At 37.1% G+C, this 15505-nt stretch overlaps 2 protein-coding genes across 10 annotated transcripts in view; one reads left to right on the top strand and one right to left on the bottom strand.

The window, feature by feature from the left end:
* CASK (calcium/calmodulin dependent serine protein kinase) overlaps positions 1-15505 on the bottom strand; it is a 392189-nt gene that overhangs the window by 163917 nt on the left and 212767 nt on the right. The window lies entirely within an intron of this gene.
* On the top strand, positions 4633-7019 carry GPR82 (G protein-coupled receptor 82). Its single transcript, XM_040266165.1, has one exon. It carries the CDS (start codon positions 4663-4665, stop codon positions 5671-5673), a length of 1011 nt encoding a protein of 336 aa, XP_040122099.1. The 5' UTR covers positions 4633-4662; the 3' UTR covers positions 5674-7019.

Raw genomic sequence — 15505 nt, 5'->3', positions numbered from 1 at the left:
TAGCTTGAATAACTGAAGAAGTGATGGTATCATCTACTGAGTTTGGGGACAAAGGAAGATAAATTGTAGAGAGTAAGGACATTCTTTTCTCTTGGACCGAAGGTGCCTAACCTCAAAAAGGTAATATTAAAATTATCTTTTGATCACTTATAAACAGGATTCCTTTTACATTCTTCCTTCTTTAAATTATTTCAAACTGTTTTCTAAAAGTTTTATTAATTGGTAGAAAATCGCTTTACAATTTTGTGTTGGTTTCTGCCGTACAACAATGCAGATCAGTCTAGACATATCCTCCCCTCCCTCTCTCTGTCCCACCCTTCTAGGTCATCACAGAGTGCCAGGCTGGGCTCCCGGCATTATTTAGCAACCTCCCACTAACTATTTCACACATGATAGTGTATGTATGTCAAAACTACTTTCTCAATTTGTCCCACGCTCCCCCTCTGTCTACAAGTCCATTCTCAACTAGGTTCATCAGTACCACTTTTCTAGATTTCATATATATGTGTTAATATATGATACTTGTTTTTCTCTTTCTGACTTACTTCACTCTGTAAAAGAGCCTCTAGGCTCATCCACCTCACTACAACTGACACAAATTCATTCCTTCTTATGGCCGAATAATATTCCATTGTATAAATTCACCACAATTTCTTTATCCATTCATCTGTTGATGGACATCTAGATTATTTTTTGTTCTAAATAATTTATTCCTGGAACATGAAGAATTGTTGAAATAAAAATGATAGGAATTCCAGAGGCCAGATTACTCTGCAATCAACGGCCATGTACCCCCAGATGAGTCACTGTTCTTAATTAAATGATGGCAAATATTGCAAAGATGAATAACAGCAGAACAAAATCCAGACATTCAGGTAGTCCTCATTATTCTTTTAAAGAGAAATATTAGCAAGCATTAGGGTGAATTTATCCAATCAACAAGAAATAAGATAAGCATGACGGGTTATGAGAAATGGCAAAGTATATTTCTTAATTTTAAATGAAGATTGTTACAGATAACTGAAGTGCTTGAGCCTGATGAAATTAGATTGCTGTTCCCATCCTCAGACTGCCACTGGTTTAACTATGGAACTTAGCGTTCATTTAGTTAATACTTAATAGACTGATGAAACAATCCTGTACATCAAATTGGTTTCACAGTTCTTTATATTGTAATATAATTATTGATTTGAGGCATATTTGGTCTTCATTTCTGGCACTTTCCAGGATTTCCCAAATTCATAATGAAATGCTCCAAACAATGTACTGCTTTTGAATCTGAATGGAGGCAGCAGAGGACAATCTGAAGTAGAATGGGTTAGTCTACTGGGGAAATGGCAACCTATGCAAGTATTCTTGCTAGGATAATCCCATGGACAGAGGAGCCTGATGGGCTACAGTCCATGGGGTCGCAAAGAGTTGGACATGACAGAGCAACTGAGTGCCCACGCATGCACACACACCCCCTCTCCCCGCCCCCCAAGATGAGACCAAAACCCTTGAGTGTAGTCTGTGCTTACAGTGTACTGCTCTGGGCCTTACTTCTTTATCCCCCAGTTCTATGATATTTGATTCCAGTAACCTCCTACAAGTAAAACAACTTTGAATTCTGCTTCCCTTTATTTACAATAAAGCTGAGTTGCAAACAAGCCATCCACAAATGATTTTACAGATAAGTTTGTACCAATATTTTAGAGGGTTACTATAGAATGGTTCCCTCTACCACTTTATTTTTACACAAGTAACTAGCCACGGGGACTAAACCTTTGAACTTAACTTCTGCCAAGCATGCTAATGAAGCTAAGTGAGGTGTAACCAGTTCATGAAATAATAATAAGGAAGCACAGCATATATATTGTCCACCAACTTCCTCCCACTATAGAAAAAGAGAAATGAGTTTTTTTTTGAGAAGGTAGTTGCTACATTCACCATAACTATTGAATTTCTTCAATACTGTGTTTAATTTCCTTTCTTCCCACTGTAGTTGGTGTCATGCAAGAATCTATTCTCCTTGAGTAAAACTGAAAGATAATGGAAGACTGATGATCAGAGAATTATAAGTCTGAAATTGAGCATCACCACCCCGAACAACAGAGCCTTGGCTGGCATAAACTACTGATACAGGTAAGACTGATCACTCAGTTTGAGCTTAAAAGTTAATTCTTTATATAAAAACTCTAACAGGATTAAAATGTTTACATTTTAAAACTGATCACTAAGAAAAGTCAGCATATTAATTATGTAGGTAACCGTTAGTAGCTAAAGTTAGAATTGTAGACGTCTTTCATTTGTCAAATTAGCAGAGGTACAATGTGTTACAGGACTGATTGAAGACAGGCATTCTGCTGAGCAGAATGCAGACTTGCACACATTTTCTAGAGAGCCATTCTGTATATGTAACATGTGATTGTTATTTGATTTCTTAAGCCTTATGGTTTCTAAATTTTAGAAAATAATTATCTAGCAGTTTTATAATCAAACTTTACTTTTAAAGGAGAGGTACATAGTAGATACAAGCTTGATGTTTGGCAAGCTCAAGATGGTCAACTAGTTGTTGTCTGTTATACTGAAGGTGCCTCTAGAGTCTCAAGGTCATCCATCCGATAAAGCTAGCCTCTGTGAAGTTCTTTTTACCTCTCGTCTGTTCTGAAGCATCTGCTAGGGTGAAATAGAAAAGCAAGGCAATGGTAATGAAAAAGATGATGACAGATGCTCTATGTGGTGGCCTAGCTTTTTTTCTTATATATATAAAAAGAATACTATTCATTAATACAAAAGCATCACCTTTATAGATTTTAGTACACAACGCATTATCTATACAAGGCGGTAGCTAGTGTTTTTCTTTAACATCATCACAAAAGGAAGTTCCATTCTTTATGTACTATAAACAACCACTTTGATCAGGTAATTTTTTTTCTTAAGAAATAAACTGGCTAATTTCACTCTCTGATTTTTAAATCAATTCCCATTTGCCAGGGTGTACTGGACTCAGATACAAACTCACTCTGAAGCATGTGCACTATTTTCTAAATAAAAATTGCAAAGCAACAAAATAACATGATAGACACTGGTAGACATTAAGGGTCTTAGTATTTGAACCTAGAGATACCCAAGCTTTCAAGCCTTTGAGTGAAGATTTGTTTAAAAAGTAAGTTCAAAATTACAGTGGTATATTTTGGGAAAAATCCCTACTTTTATAATCTAAGATGCAAAAAATATAATCTGATGCTGAATAGGGGTAAAGAATAAAATATCCCTGAGGGGCTATGAGCATATAAGAATCTCAGAAGGCACTGTTTAGCAAAAAAATTTTGTGTTTATCAAAAGAGAGAATGAGAAGAAAAAAACTGAGTATCCTTATTCTAGATTATAAAAGAGTGGAGAATGGGGTACTTAGAAATGTATGGTGAAAAATACGGAGAACTGAAGCACATTCTGAAAAGAGCTCATGGTTTTTATTTGACCAGAATCCAAAACCTTTTCTTATTTCCAACTAAAAGAAAAATAAAGGAATGAGAAAAATATGAAAAGGAGTCTGTATGTGTACCTTTTGAAGCAAGAGACATTTAAAAACAAGACATTAAAAAGGCCAAATCATACCTGCATTTATACTGTGGTTAAAGCATCTTCTAAAAAAACAAAACACAAAACATTTCTCTGAAAAACCAAGGTACTAAGTTACACACAAAGACACATGAGGGCGCTCTAACCAACAAGCAATAGCAACTACGGTTTGATTCAGAATCTTAAACTAAATTTTTACTAAAGTATGATAGATGAGCATTAAATATCTGAAATAAGAAATTACTGATGACATCCAGCAAGGACCCTGGTATCCTGGTGTCTATCCTTGGTCACTACATTTTTCTTCTGTTTAATTCAAGATCTTGCCTGAATGTTGACAAAGAATTAAGTTTACTTCTGAAATACGAAAGAGACTCTTCTAATAGTATTGGATTAGAGAGAAGCTCTTTAACTTAGCCATGAAAAGACACCATTTTTTAAAAGTATTTATGGACAATTAAGGTGGTAATTTGGAGAAGGAAATGGCAACCTACTCTAGTATTCTTGCCTGGAGAATCCCATGGACAGAGGGGCCTGGTAGGCTGCTGTCCATAGGGTCACACAGAGTTGGACACGACTGAAGCGACTTAGCAGCAGCAGCAGCAGCAAGGTGGTAATTAAAAATTGGTCTTCTGTTAACATGACCACAAAATACTTTTGCAACAGTTTCCTTTGGTCAGTAAATATTGCTTGCATGTGCCTTTAAATTCTAAAAATTACCTTCCTAGGCCAAAATCAATTCTATTTTACAAACTACCTTAAAATCTAGTATAAGAATTATGCGTTTCTCTAGTATAAAAGAATAAATCTCAGGCATTTAACTATTTCTATCAAATTTTATTCTTTAGACAAAGGCACCATCCACAATATTCAACTTCCTGCTTTTATTTCAATTGGACAATCGTGATTAGAAAAGGTGAGAAGGCATCTATACTTTCCCTTTCCATTCACTATATTTATGTTACTATTTTATTTTAGCCAATTATTTTAAAATAATTTAAAAAATTATTTAGTTTAAATACCATTTGTAATTTTAATATTAAATATCTGCAACTCTGTTCTAGCTCCTGTGGCAAAATTCAAGGAAATCTGATATAAATGAGTAACAACTCAACATGTATTCAACCATCCAAGATCTCTTACATGGCTTTACCGATCATTTATACCTTCCTTTGTATCATTGGTCTGTTTGGAAATTCTCTCTCCCAGTGGATATTTTTAACAAAAATAGCTAAGAAAACATCAACACACATCTACCTAGCACATCTTGTGACTGCAAACTTACTCGTGTGCAGTGCCATGCCTTTCATGGGTATCTATTTCCTGAAAGGTTTTCAGTGGGAATATCAATCTCCACAATGCAGAGTGGTCAATTTTTTGGGAACTCTATCCATGCATGTAAGTATGTTCGTCAGCCTCTTAATTTTAAGCTGGATTGCCATAAGCCGCTATGCTACCTTAATGAAAAAGGATTCCACACAAGAGACCACTTCGTGTTATGAGAAAGTATTTTACGGCCACTTACTGAAAAAATTTCGCCAGCCCAACTTTGCTAGAAAACTATGTGTTTACATATGGATAGTTGTTCTGGGCATAATTATTCCAATTATCATATACTACTCAGTTGAAGAGGCCACAAAAGGGAAAGAGACGAAGTGCTATAATTCAAAGATGGAACTAGGAGCCGAGATCTCTCAGACTGCAGGCCTCATTGGAACCACATTTATTGGGTTTTCATTTTTAGTTGTCCTAACATCGTACTACTCTTTTGTCAACCATCTGAGAAAAATAAGGACTTGTACATCCATTACAGAGAAAGATCTGACTTACAGCTCTGTGAAAAGGCACCTTTTGGTCATTCAGATTCTACTAATAGTTTGCTTCCTTCCATACAGCATTTTTAAACCCATTTTTTTTGTTGTACACCGAAGAGTGGACTGTCAGCAACTGAATCATTTAATTGAAATAAAAAACATCCTCACCTGCCTTGCATCAGCCAGAAGTAGCACAGACCCCATTATATTTCTTTTTTTAGATAAAACATTCAAGAAGACACTATACAATCTCTTTACAAAACCTGACACACCCCATCTGCAACCCTCTGATTGATTTCTGAATGGAAAACACCACCAAACAGAAAAGTGTTCATATGACCCTAAACGATGGGTTTAACAGGTCATAGCTTGGTTGATAATAGGCATCAAGAAAGCCTCTTTGGTTTTTAAAAACAAAATCAACCAACCAACAAACATAAAACTCACTTTATGGTTCTACTTAGAGTGAAAGCTGAGATGGCAGAGACTTATAGAGGCAAAAGACAAGCATACTGCAAGGAGCCCACCACATATGAAACCACCAGATGATTTTCTGTTTAAACTCAACCATGGATGCTTCTACGCAAAGCACAATAATTCAAAACTATAGGATAAAGCAGCAAATGGTTTATGACTTTCCTACTTTCTAGTAATTAGACTACAAAGGTCCATGTATGGGTAATGTATTGTTGGTAACTTTTAAAACAAGTGTAAGAAAAAGTGAATAAGAAATTTCCTCATTTAAGTCCTATCTAAGTGTATGAATAACATACTGTAAAAAATCCAAAGTTTTATAAATACATTATTTATTTGGTATTATCTGGTCCACGATCCTGGGAGAAGGAATATTCATTGATTCCAGTATTTATTAAGAAGATGTTATTTATAAATACGCTTAAATATTTGGATTGGGCTTTGTCAAAATAAAAATGTCATTATATGATCTTTACATTTTGTTGATTCTCCTCTGTATTCAATATAAATGTTATTAATGACAAACAGTACCTAGCATGTAAATGTGTTCAATTAATTTTTGTGAAATGAATGAATGAATGATAGGCAGTATAACAGTATCACCATTGTGAGACTGGTCTCTGGAGTTAGAGTCCCTAGATTCAATCCTAGTTCCAACTCTTATTTAGCTGGACAATCTTAGGGAAATCACCCTCTGTAAGTGTTAATTTCTTCATTTGTAGAACAGAAAAAAGCTATGTAATTCATAGGTACTATTATTAAGCCAGATGATGTTACTACTATGAGTAGCTCTCATTTACTAAGCACGTGCTATGTGCTTACAGGTTTCACATTATTATTTTAATCATCACAGCCTTGATGTATGCCAATTAACTGATGAAAACACTGAAGTGCAGAGTTAAATAAGTCATCTAAAATTTTCTCAAATATTTACCTAAATATTTAAAGAGTAAGCCTCTCTTTATGGTCATTTCTTTCTTAGATGCAATCTTGTAAGACAAATGATGATGGCTATATTCTGTATTATACACAATATAATTAAAAATAAAAAAGAATGTGTGTTTATCTTCCTAAAGAGACCATAAGCAACTTTGGAGCTTTAGACTATTTCCTATTTCTGCTCCTATGATACTTGCAATTGCTCGGATAAGAACCAAACATAAACAGCTGAACAAAATTGAAGCTGAATAAACCTGAACTGTAACCTGCTACTTCATTAGACACTGCTTAAAGACTCATCTATTCCCTACATGGTAATTTCTTCAGTGCTCAAAAAGAAGTTTAAAGTTAGTTCACATAGCACTCTTAAGTCTTTCATCTCATAGCATGTTTTGTTCCAGAATTTAAAATGTAGAAACAATTCACACTACACAGAAACAAATCTGTGTGATTTTCACTGAAAAAGAATAGAAATCAGTAAATATTTTTTCTCCTTTTTTTACTTCAGTGTTTAAATGAGAGAAGACAATGTTCAGAGAAACATGTGAAAAAACACATGCTGGCTTCAAATATTTATAGTATACAACTATTCTTTTATAGCAGCAATCTTATTTCTGGCTGATTATTTTTAATTTGCATAGACAAAGGAAGACCTGGGAACTCCAGGTGACTCCTTAAAGTGTTGGCTGTGAACAAGGGTGTCTAATCTAGTAATTTCATAGACATGAAAATCACATATTAACTCAAAGTTGACCAAAACACCCAAGTTTCTCCACAGTTACAGCAATACTTTCTTACCTAAGTTTTAAAACCCAAACTCATTAGACTAAGAAGAATTGAGAAGCTGATTGATAGTTCTCATTTAACATAAGCAATGCTGAATCAAATCTCACTTCACTTAGGAGCTTTAAAAATATATGTAACTTCTGAAAATCATTATTAAAAAAATCACTTTACACCACTATTTAAATAAAAGATACTACACTAAAGTAGACTTCTCTACATTAGAAAAAGGCAGAAAAGGAGATACGCAATTTCTCAAGTTACTCATTCTGGTAGAAAACTTCCGTTTTAATTCTCTGTACTGAGCTGATTAATCACCATGTTTATCTTTACACCATAGATGCTTTCATGAATAGGTGATTGCAAATTATGTTGAATTTTCTGTGTAATTGAGGAACTGACTATTTAATGTCATGGCAAATATTTTATAGGAAGTATCACTTTCTAAAATGTATCCTAAATTTGAAGTGTGAATTTCAGGAATGTGATGCTTTTAATGTGAGTTAACATCAAACACAATTGCAGAAACCCCAAATTTTGACTTAAAGATTGACAAGATTGTGTCTTAACAGGCATGACAAAGGTTTATTTCCCCCTTTATCCTTTCATATATACACTCCCATTAAGGCAACCTGTAAACTATTAATCAGGAACATGAACAATTAAGACTAGAACAGCAAAATGAAGGATGGAGTACTCCTCCTGGAAGTGAGTTTCTATTCTTTGGGGAGAACAGGAAGATGCTGGAGAAGGAAAAAAGTTTCCTCTATCCTGTAGGTTTTCCTGACGGGTCTCCTGACCTGAGATGGATTAACAGGAGGAAAAAAACCCATAATAAATTACATACCTAAGGGGAATATGGCCTCATATCCTCTAGAATATGAGGCTCAAGGACAAGCTGGGAAATTGGAACTTATGAGCCAACTGAGCCAACTGAGAGAAGGAGAAGAGGGTAGGGGTTGGGGACATGGAGATGGAGAAACAAATGTTTAGAAAACAAATGCTTGCTACCAAGACTATGGGATGTAGAGGGGACTTTGGTCTCCCTAGCCTGCTGAGTTCCCCCACCACAGCTAGCCCACATTCTCTGCAGACATCTCCGGTGATAGTACTCTTCCTGGATCAGACCCTTTAAATTGTTTCAGGCGGTTAAGGGGGAGGTGAAAAGAAAGACTTCCTGAGTCTTTTGCTTCTTAAAAACAACCAGCCCCCAATAATCTTCAAGCCAAACAGACACATTGTGGGGGTGGCAAGTTTTGCTCCCTCCAATGTCAACCCCGCTCTGATCTGGTTAAGGCTGGCTGCAGCCCACCTGGGGCTTTGCAGTCTGCAGAGAGGGAGCTGTTATGAGCGAATATGCAAAGACAAGCTGAGAGGGAATCTTGCTTGGCAAACCACCACAGAGGGGCACTGGTAGTTTGCTAAGCATTTCAATCCTGCAACCTAATGCCATGAGCCTTCTTTGACTGCCCTGGGATTCAAAGTGAACTGATATCAGTGGCAAGAGTTACTACAGTACAAACGCATTGGCTGTATGGTACATGCTTGCCACTGCTGGCTCAGAAGGGAACCAGCAGTGAAAGTACTCGCATCTACTGAGCAAGAGAAAGTGGGAGCTGATGTTTTTTTTGAAATGGGGGATGGGTGGAAAAAGAGAAGCAAGGTCATCTTAAATTTATCTTGTATTTCTAAGTATTAAAAATCCACGATCATGCTGAACATGTACATTACGCTAGACAATCTTACAAAAGTAACAGAGAAGGTAAGCCTGCGTGCTTATTATAATAAAGAACAGAATTTATTTTCATCTTAAGGAAACTCTCAATGTTCTATATAATATAAACATGAGGGACTTTTGGGGAGCTGTGGTAAGAGATGTAAGGTAAATGTCAAGAGAGATGGAGGAAGAAATACCGTAAGAAATTCACAATGCCACCGCAACTAGTGTGATGTGATGAACACCCATTTATAATGAAGTCTGGCCCTCAGCTGGTGAAAGGAGAACTGATACCAGAAGGTGGCCAGAGAGCAGCTGGGCGTGTTCATGGGTTAGCGAGGAAACCATTTAAAGGAAGCACACACAGAAATGCTTGGGTGGAGGTTCCTGGCTGAGCAGTTGTGAGATTTGGGGTTTTGCAGTTCTGAGAACTAAACCGGAGCCCCCAAACCTCCTAGGCACAGGCCCTATTCAGAATAGAAAGGGACTGTGTGTCAAGCAGTTTGCTCAAAGAAGCGGCTTAACTTCAACTTAAAGTTAAGTTGAAGTCTTATTAAAATCAGACGTCAGTAGGTCAATGGTGCAGAAAGGTCTGAGGCTTGGTTTTCTCTCCCCACTCAAGTGATGCTTTGTGAGGTGTCCCTGGGAGACAGGAGAGACAATAAAACGGCGACTCTCATGGCTGAACAGAGCCAACGAAGGCCAGCAAGGAGCCAGGAGTTGCATTTACTTAAAAAACTGGACTATTTTTTTTTTAAAGTACTTTTCATTTAGGGGTGAGAGGAAGAAAACACTGAAACATAATGCAAGTTTTCACATCCTTTCACGAGAAAAAAACAGGAATAAAAGGGAAGGTGATAGAAAAAAGAAATTTGCATACATGCCCTATTTAATGCCTGTAGGGAGGCAAAGCATGAGAAATAGAATATTATGACTGTGGGCATCAACCAGGGGTGGTTCTTGAGGGGGCATTTGGAAATGTTGGGAGTCATTTTTGAGCGTCACACAGCGGGGAAATGCTACTGGCATCTAGTAGGTTGAGGCTAGGTAGAGGTAGCAACACAAAGGGCAGTCCCCCACACTAAAGAACCTGGTCCCCAGTGTGTATGGCTGTTGGGAGATGCTGTACTATGATGACACATTTTCCCAAACTTAAGTCAGTCAGCTCAGTCACACGGTCGTGTCTGACTCTTTGATCCCATGGACTGCAGCACGTCAGGCTTCCCTGTCCATCACCAACTCCCGGAGCTTGCTCAAACTCATGTCCATCATGTCGGTGATACCATCCAGCCATCTCATCCTCTGTCATCCCCTTCTCCTCCTGTCTTCAATCTTTCCCAGCATCAGGGTCTTTTCCAATGAGTTAGTTCTTTGCATCATGGCCAGAGTATTGGAGCTTCAGCTTCAGCATCAGTCCTTCCAATGAATATTCAGGACTAATTGCCTTTAGAATTGACTGGTTTGTCCTCCTTGCAGTCCAAGGGACTCAAGAGTCTTCAAAGAACTATACAATTACATTTTACACAATTTCATATGAAACTGCTTCTTCAAAACAAACAGCTTCCATTACACATCACATGGCACCATAGACACAAATGTAACCTGATACAACCAAACATTTTTAGACTCAGGTATTCTGATTTTAAAAAGAAATGCCTACCAAGTAAAGACAAAAGTATTATTAATATAATTCTAGAATGTTTGAAACCCAATGCTTCTGGATCTATGCCAAGAACTTGGGGGGAGGGGAAGGAGGGAGAGAAGGAGAATGAGAACCAGAACAAGGGAGAAAATGGGAATATTCTTGGCTAGCTAAAAGAGATGATTAAATAATCTAAATTTTTCTCAAAGGAATGGACTGTTGCAATGGTCTTCTGTTTTCTTTACTGAGTAAAGAGGAAGAAAACTTTGACAAAAACTCACTATAGAAATCAAAATCTATATACAGAGGAAATCTATATCCAGACAAGTCACTGAATATCCACTATCTGAATGTGAAGAAAAGCTACTAGGCTGCAAAATTTGTTATTATAAGCGAAGAGTAAGAACATATCCAGTGAAAGTTTAAATTATTAGCCATGGGCAATGTACTGTCATTAAAGTTGCATTATTATTAAAGACCACTACATTGGAAAACCTCTATAATAAGGTCCTGAATGAAACTACTTTGGGTTATCTAAGCTACTGAAATTATATTAGCAAATCCTGTGGACAAAACCTTCAAATATACCTGGAATCTACTTTTTTTTTTTTTTTTAAATCACTTCCTTGTTACCACTCTGGCCCTGCCAGGCAGGACCATCTCTTGTTTCCCAAGTTCCACCCTGGAGCCCCTATTCAATCTATTAGAGCAACAAAGCAATGTAGTCCTGTTACCGTGGAAAGTCAGATCACCATCTGTCTTTGTTCAAAACTCTTTGGTGGGTGAATCAGGCAGCAACAAGGAAGGAATAAGACCTGAAGGCAAAAGTTAGGCTTTGTATCTTCTTTTGGATTTCACTGGTCTTAGGATGTTCCCTATGATCCTGAATTGGCCAGCTCAATAAATAGTGGGATGACTCTTTGAAGTCTAAGTTACAGTTCCAGCCTGGTGTCAGTTACTTTTGGAACTAGGACAACATAATTGAGGAACTGCTACATATCCACTAGCAAAAATTTTCTTCCTGGGGGGCGGTCCTAAGATGGCAGAGGAATAGGAAGGGAAGACCACTTTCTCCCTCACAAATTCCTCAAAAGATCATTTCAATGCGGAGCAAACTCCACAAAACAACTTCTGAATGCAGGGAGAGGACATCAGGCAACCAGAAAAGCAGATCATTGTCTTCAAAAACAGTGAACCTCTCTGGGTGCCCCTCAATGTGGAGAAACCTTTCATCTTTAGCCTAGATGCTATATCATTGGTGCTGTATAGATGGAGAAGTCTAGAGACCACCGTAAAAATAAAACCGAAAACCAGAAGCAGGAGGCTTAAGTCCAAAGCTTGAGAACATCAGAGAACTCCTGAATTCAGGGAACATTAAGCAATAGGAGCTCATCAAATGCCTCCAAACCTACACTGAAACAAAGCTCCACCCAAGGGCCAACAAGTTCCAGAGCAAGACATATCACACAAATTCTCCAGCAACACAGGAACACACCCCTGAGCTTCAATATACAGGCAGTTCAAAGTTACTCCAAAACTTTAGATGTCTCATAACCCATTACTGGTCACTCCACTGCACTCCAGAGAGAAGAAACCCAGCTCCACCCACCAGACCTCCAACACAAGCCTCCCTAACCAGGAAACCTTGACAAGCCACTGATACAACCCCACCCACAGTGAGGAAGCTCCACAATAAAGAGAACTCCACAAATTACCAGAATATAAAAAGGCCATTCCAAACGCAGCAATATAACCAAGATGAAGAGACAGAGGAATACCCAACAGGTAAAGGAGCAGGAGAAATGCCCACCAAACCAGACAAAAGAGGAAGAGATAGGGAATCTACCTGAGAAAGAATTCCGAATATTGATAGTGAAAATGATCCAAAATCTTGAAGTCAAAATGGAATCACAGATAAATACCCTAGAGACAAGGATTGAGAAGATGCAAGAAAGGTTCAACAAGGACCTAGAAGAAATAAAAAAGAGTCAATATACAATGAATAATGCAATAAATGAGATCAGAAACACTCTGGAGGCAACAAATAATAGAATAACGGAGGCAGAAGATAGGATTAGTGAAATAGAAGACAGAATGGTAGAAATAAATGAATCAGAGAGGAAAAAAGAAAAACGAATTAAAAGAAATGAGGACAATCTCAGAGACCTCCAGGACAATATGAAACGCTCCAACATTCGAATTATAGGAGTCCCAGAAGAAGAAGACAAAAAGAAAGACCATGAGAAAATCCTTGAGGAGATAATAGTTGAAAACTTCCCTAAAATGGGGAAGGAAATAATCACCCAAGTCCAAGAAACCCAGAGAGTCCCAAATAGGATAAACCCAAGGCGAAACACCCCAAGACACATATTAATCAAATTAACAAAGATCAAACACAAAGAACAACTATTAAAAGCAGCAAGGGAAAAACAACAAATAACACACAAGGGGATTCCCATAAGGATAACAGCTGATCTCTCAATAGAAACTCTTCAGGCCAGGAGGGAATGGCAAGACATACTTAAAGTGATGAAAGAAAATAACCTACAGCCCAGATTACTATACCCAGCAGGGATCTCATTCAAATATGAAGGAGAAATCAAAAGCTTTACAGACAAGCAAAAGCTGAGAGAATTCAGCACCACCAAACCAGCTCTCCAACAAATTCTAAAGGATATTCTCTAGACAGGAAACACAAAAAGGGAGTATAAACCCGAACCCAAAATAATAAAACAAATGGCAACGGGATCATACTTATCAATAATTACCTTAAACGTAAATGGATTGAATGCCCCAACCAAAAGGCAAAGACTGGCCGATTGGATACAAAAACAAGAACCCTCTATATGCTGCTTACAAGAGACCCACCTCAAAACAAGAGACACATACAGACTGAAAGTGAAGGGTTGGAAAAAGATATTCCATGCAAATAGAGACCAAAAGAAAGCAGGAGTGGCAATACTCATATCTGATAAAATAGACTTTAAAACAAAGGCTGTGAAAAGAGACAAAGAAGGCCACTACATAATGATCAAAGGATCAATCCAAGAAGAAGATATAACAATTATAAATATATATGCACCCAATATAGGAGCACCGCAATATGTAGGACAAATGCTAACAAGTATGAAAGGGGAAATTAACAACAACACAAGAATAGTGGGAGACTTTAATACCCCACTCACACATATGGACAGATCAACTAAACAGAAAATTAACAAAGAAACGCAAACTTTAAATGTTACATTAGACCAGTTAGACCTAATTGATATCTATAGGACATTTCACCCCAAAACAATGAATTTCACCTTTTTCTCAAGTGCTCATGGAACCTTCTCCAGGATAGATCACATCCTGGGCCATAAATATAACCTTGATAAATTCAAAAAAATCGAAATCATTCCAAGCATCTTTTCTGACCATAATGCACTAAGATTAGATCTCAATTACAGGAGGAAACCTATTAAAAATTCCAACATATGGAGGCTGAACAACACGCTTCTGAATAACCAACAAATCACAGAAGAAATCAAAAAAGAAATCAAAATATGCATAGAAACTAATGAAAATGAAAACACAACAACCCCAAACCTGTGGGACACTATAAAAGCAGTGCTAAGAGGAAAGTTCATAGCAATACAGGCATACCTCAAGAAACAAGAAAAAAGTCAAATAAATAACCTAACTCTACACCTAAAGCAACTAGAAAAGGAAGAATTAGAGAACCCCAGAGTTAGCAGAAGGAAAGAAATCTTAAAAATTAGGGCAGAAATAAATGCAAAAGAAACAAAAGAGACCATAGCAAAAATCAACAAAGCCAAAAGCTGGTTCTTTGAAAGGATAAATAAAATTGACAGACCATTAGCCAGACTCATCAAGAAGCAAAGAGAGAAAAATCAAATCAATAAAATTAGAAATGAAAATGGAGAGATCACAACAGACAACACAGAAATACAAAGGATCATAAGAGACTACTATCAGCAATTATATGCCAATAAAATGGACAACCTGGAAGAAATGGACAAATTCTTAGAAAAATACAATTTTCCAAAACTAAACCAGGAAGAAATAGACAATCTTAACAGACCCATCACAAGCACGGAAATTGAAACTGTAATCAGAAATCTTCCAGCAAACAAAAGCCCAGGTCCAGACGGCTTCACAGCTGAATTCTACCAAAAATTTTGAGAAGAGTTAACACCTATCCTACTCAAACTCTTCCAGAAAATTGCAGAGGAAGGGAAACTTCCAAACTCATTCTATGAGGCCACCATCACCCTAATACCAAAACCTGACAAAGATACTACAAAAAAGGAAAACTACAGGCCAATATCACTGATGAACATAGATGCAAAAATCCTCAACAAAATTCTAGCAATCAGAATCCAACAACACATTAAAAAGATCATACACCATGACCAAGTGGGCTTTATCCCAGGGATGCAAGGATTCTTCAACATCCGCAAATCAATCAATGTAATTCACCACATTAACAAATTGAAAAATAAAAACCATATGATTATCTCAATAGATGCAGAGAAGGCCTTTGACAAAATTCAACATCCATTTATG

This window comes from Oryx dammah, unplaced genomic scaffold, assembly GCF_014754425.2.
Source record: "Oryx dammah isolate SB20612 unplaced genomic scaffold, SCBI_Odam_1.1 HiC_scaffold_23, whole genome shotgun sequence".
Lineage (NCBI taxonomy): Eukaryota > Metazoa > Chordata > Mammalia > Artiodactyla > Bovidae > Oryx > Oryx dammah.
This window is presented reverse-complemented; position numbering and strand designations above follow the sequence as displayed.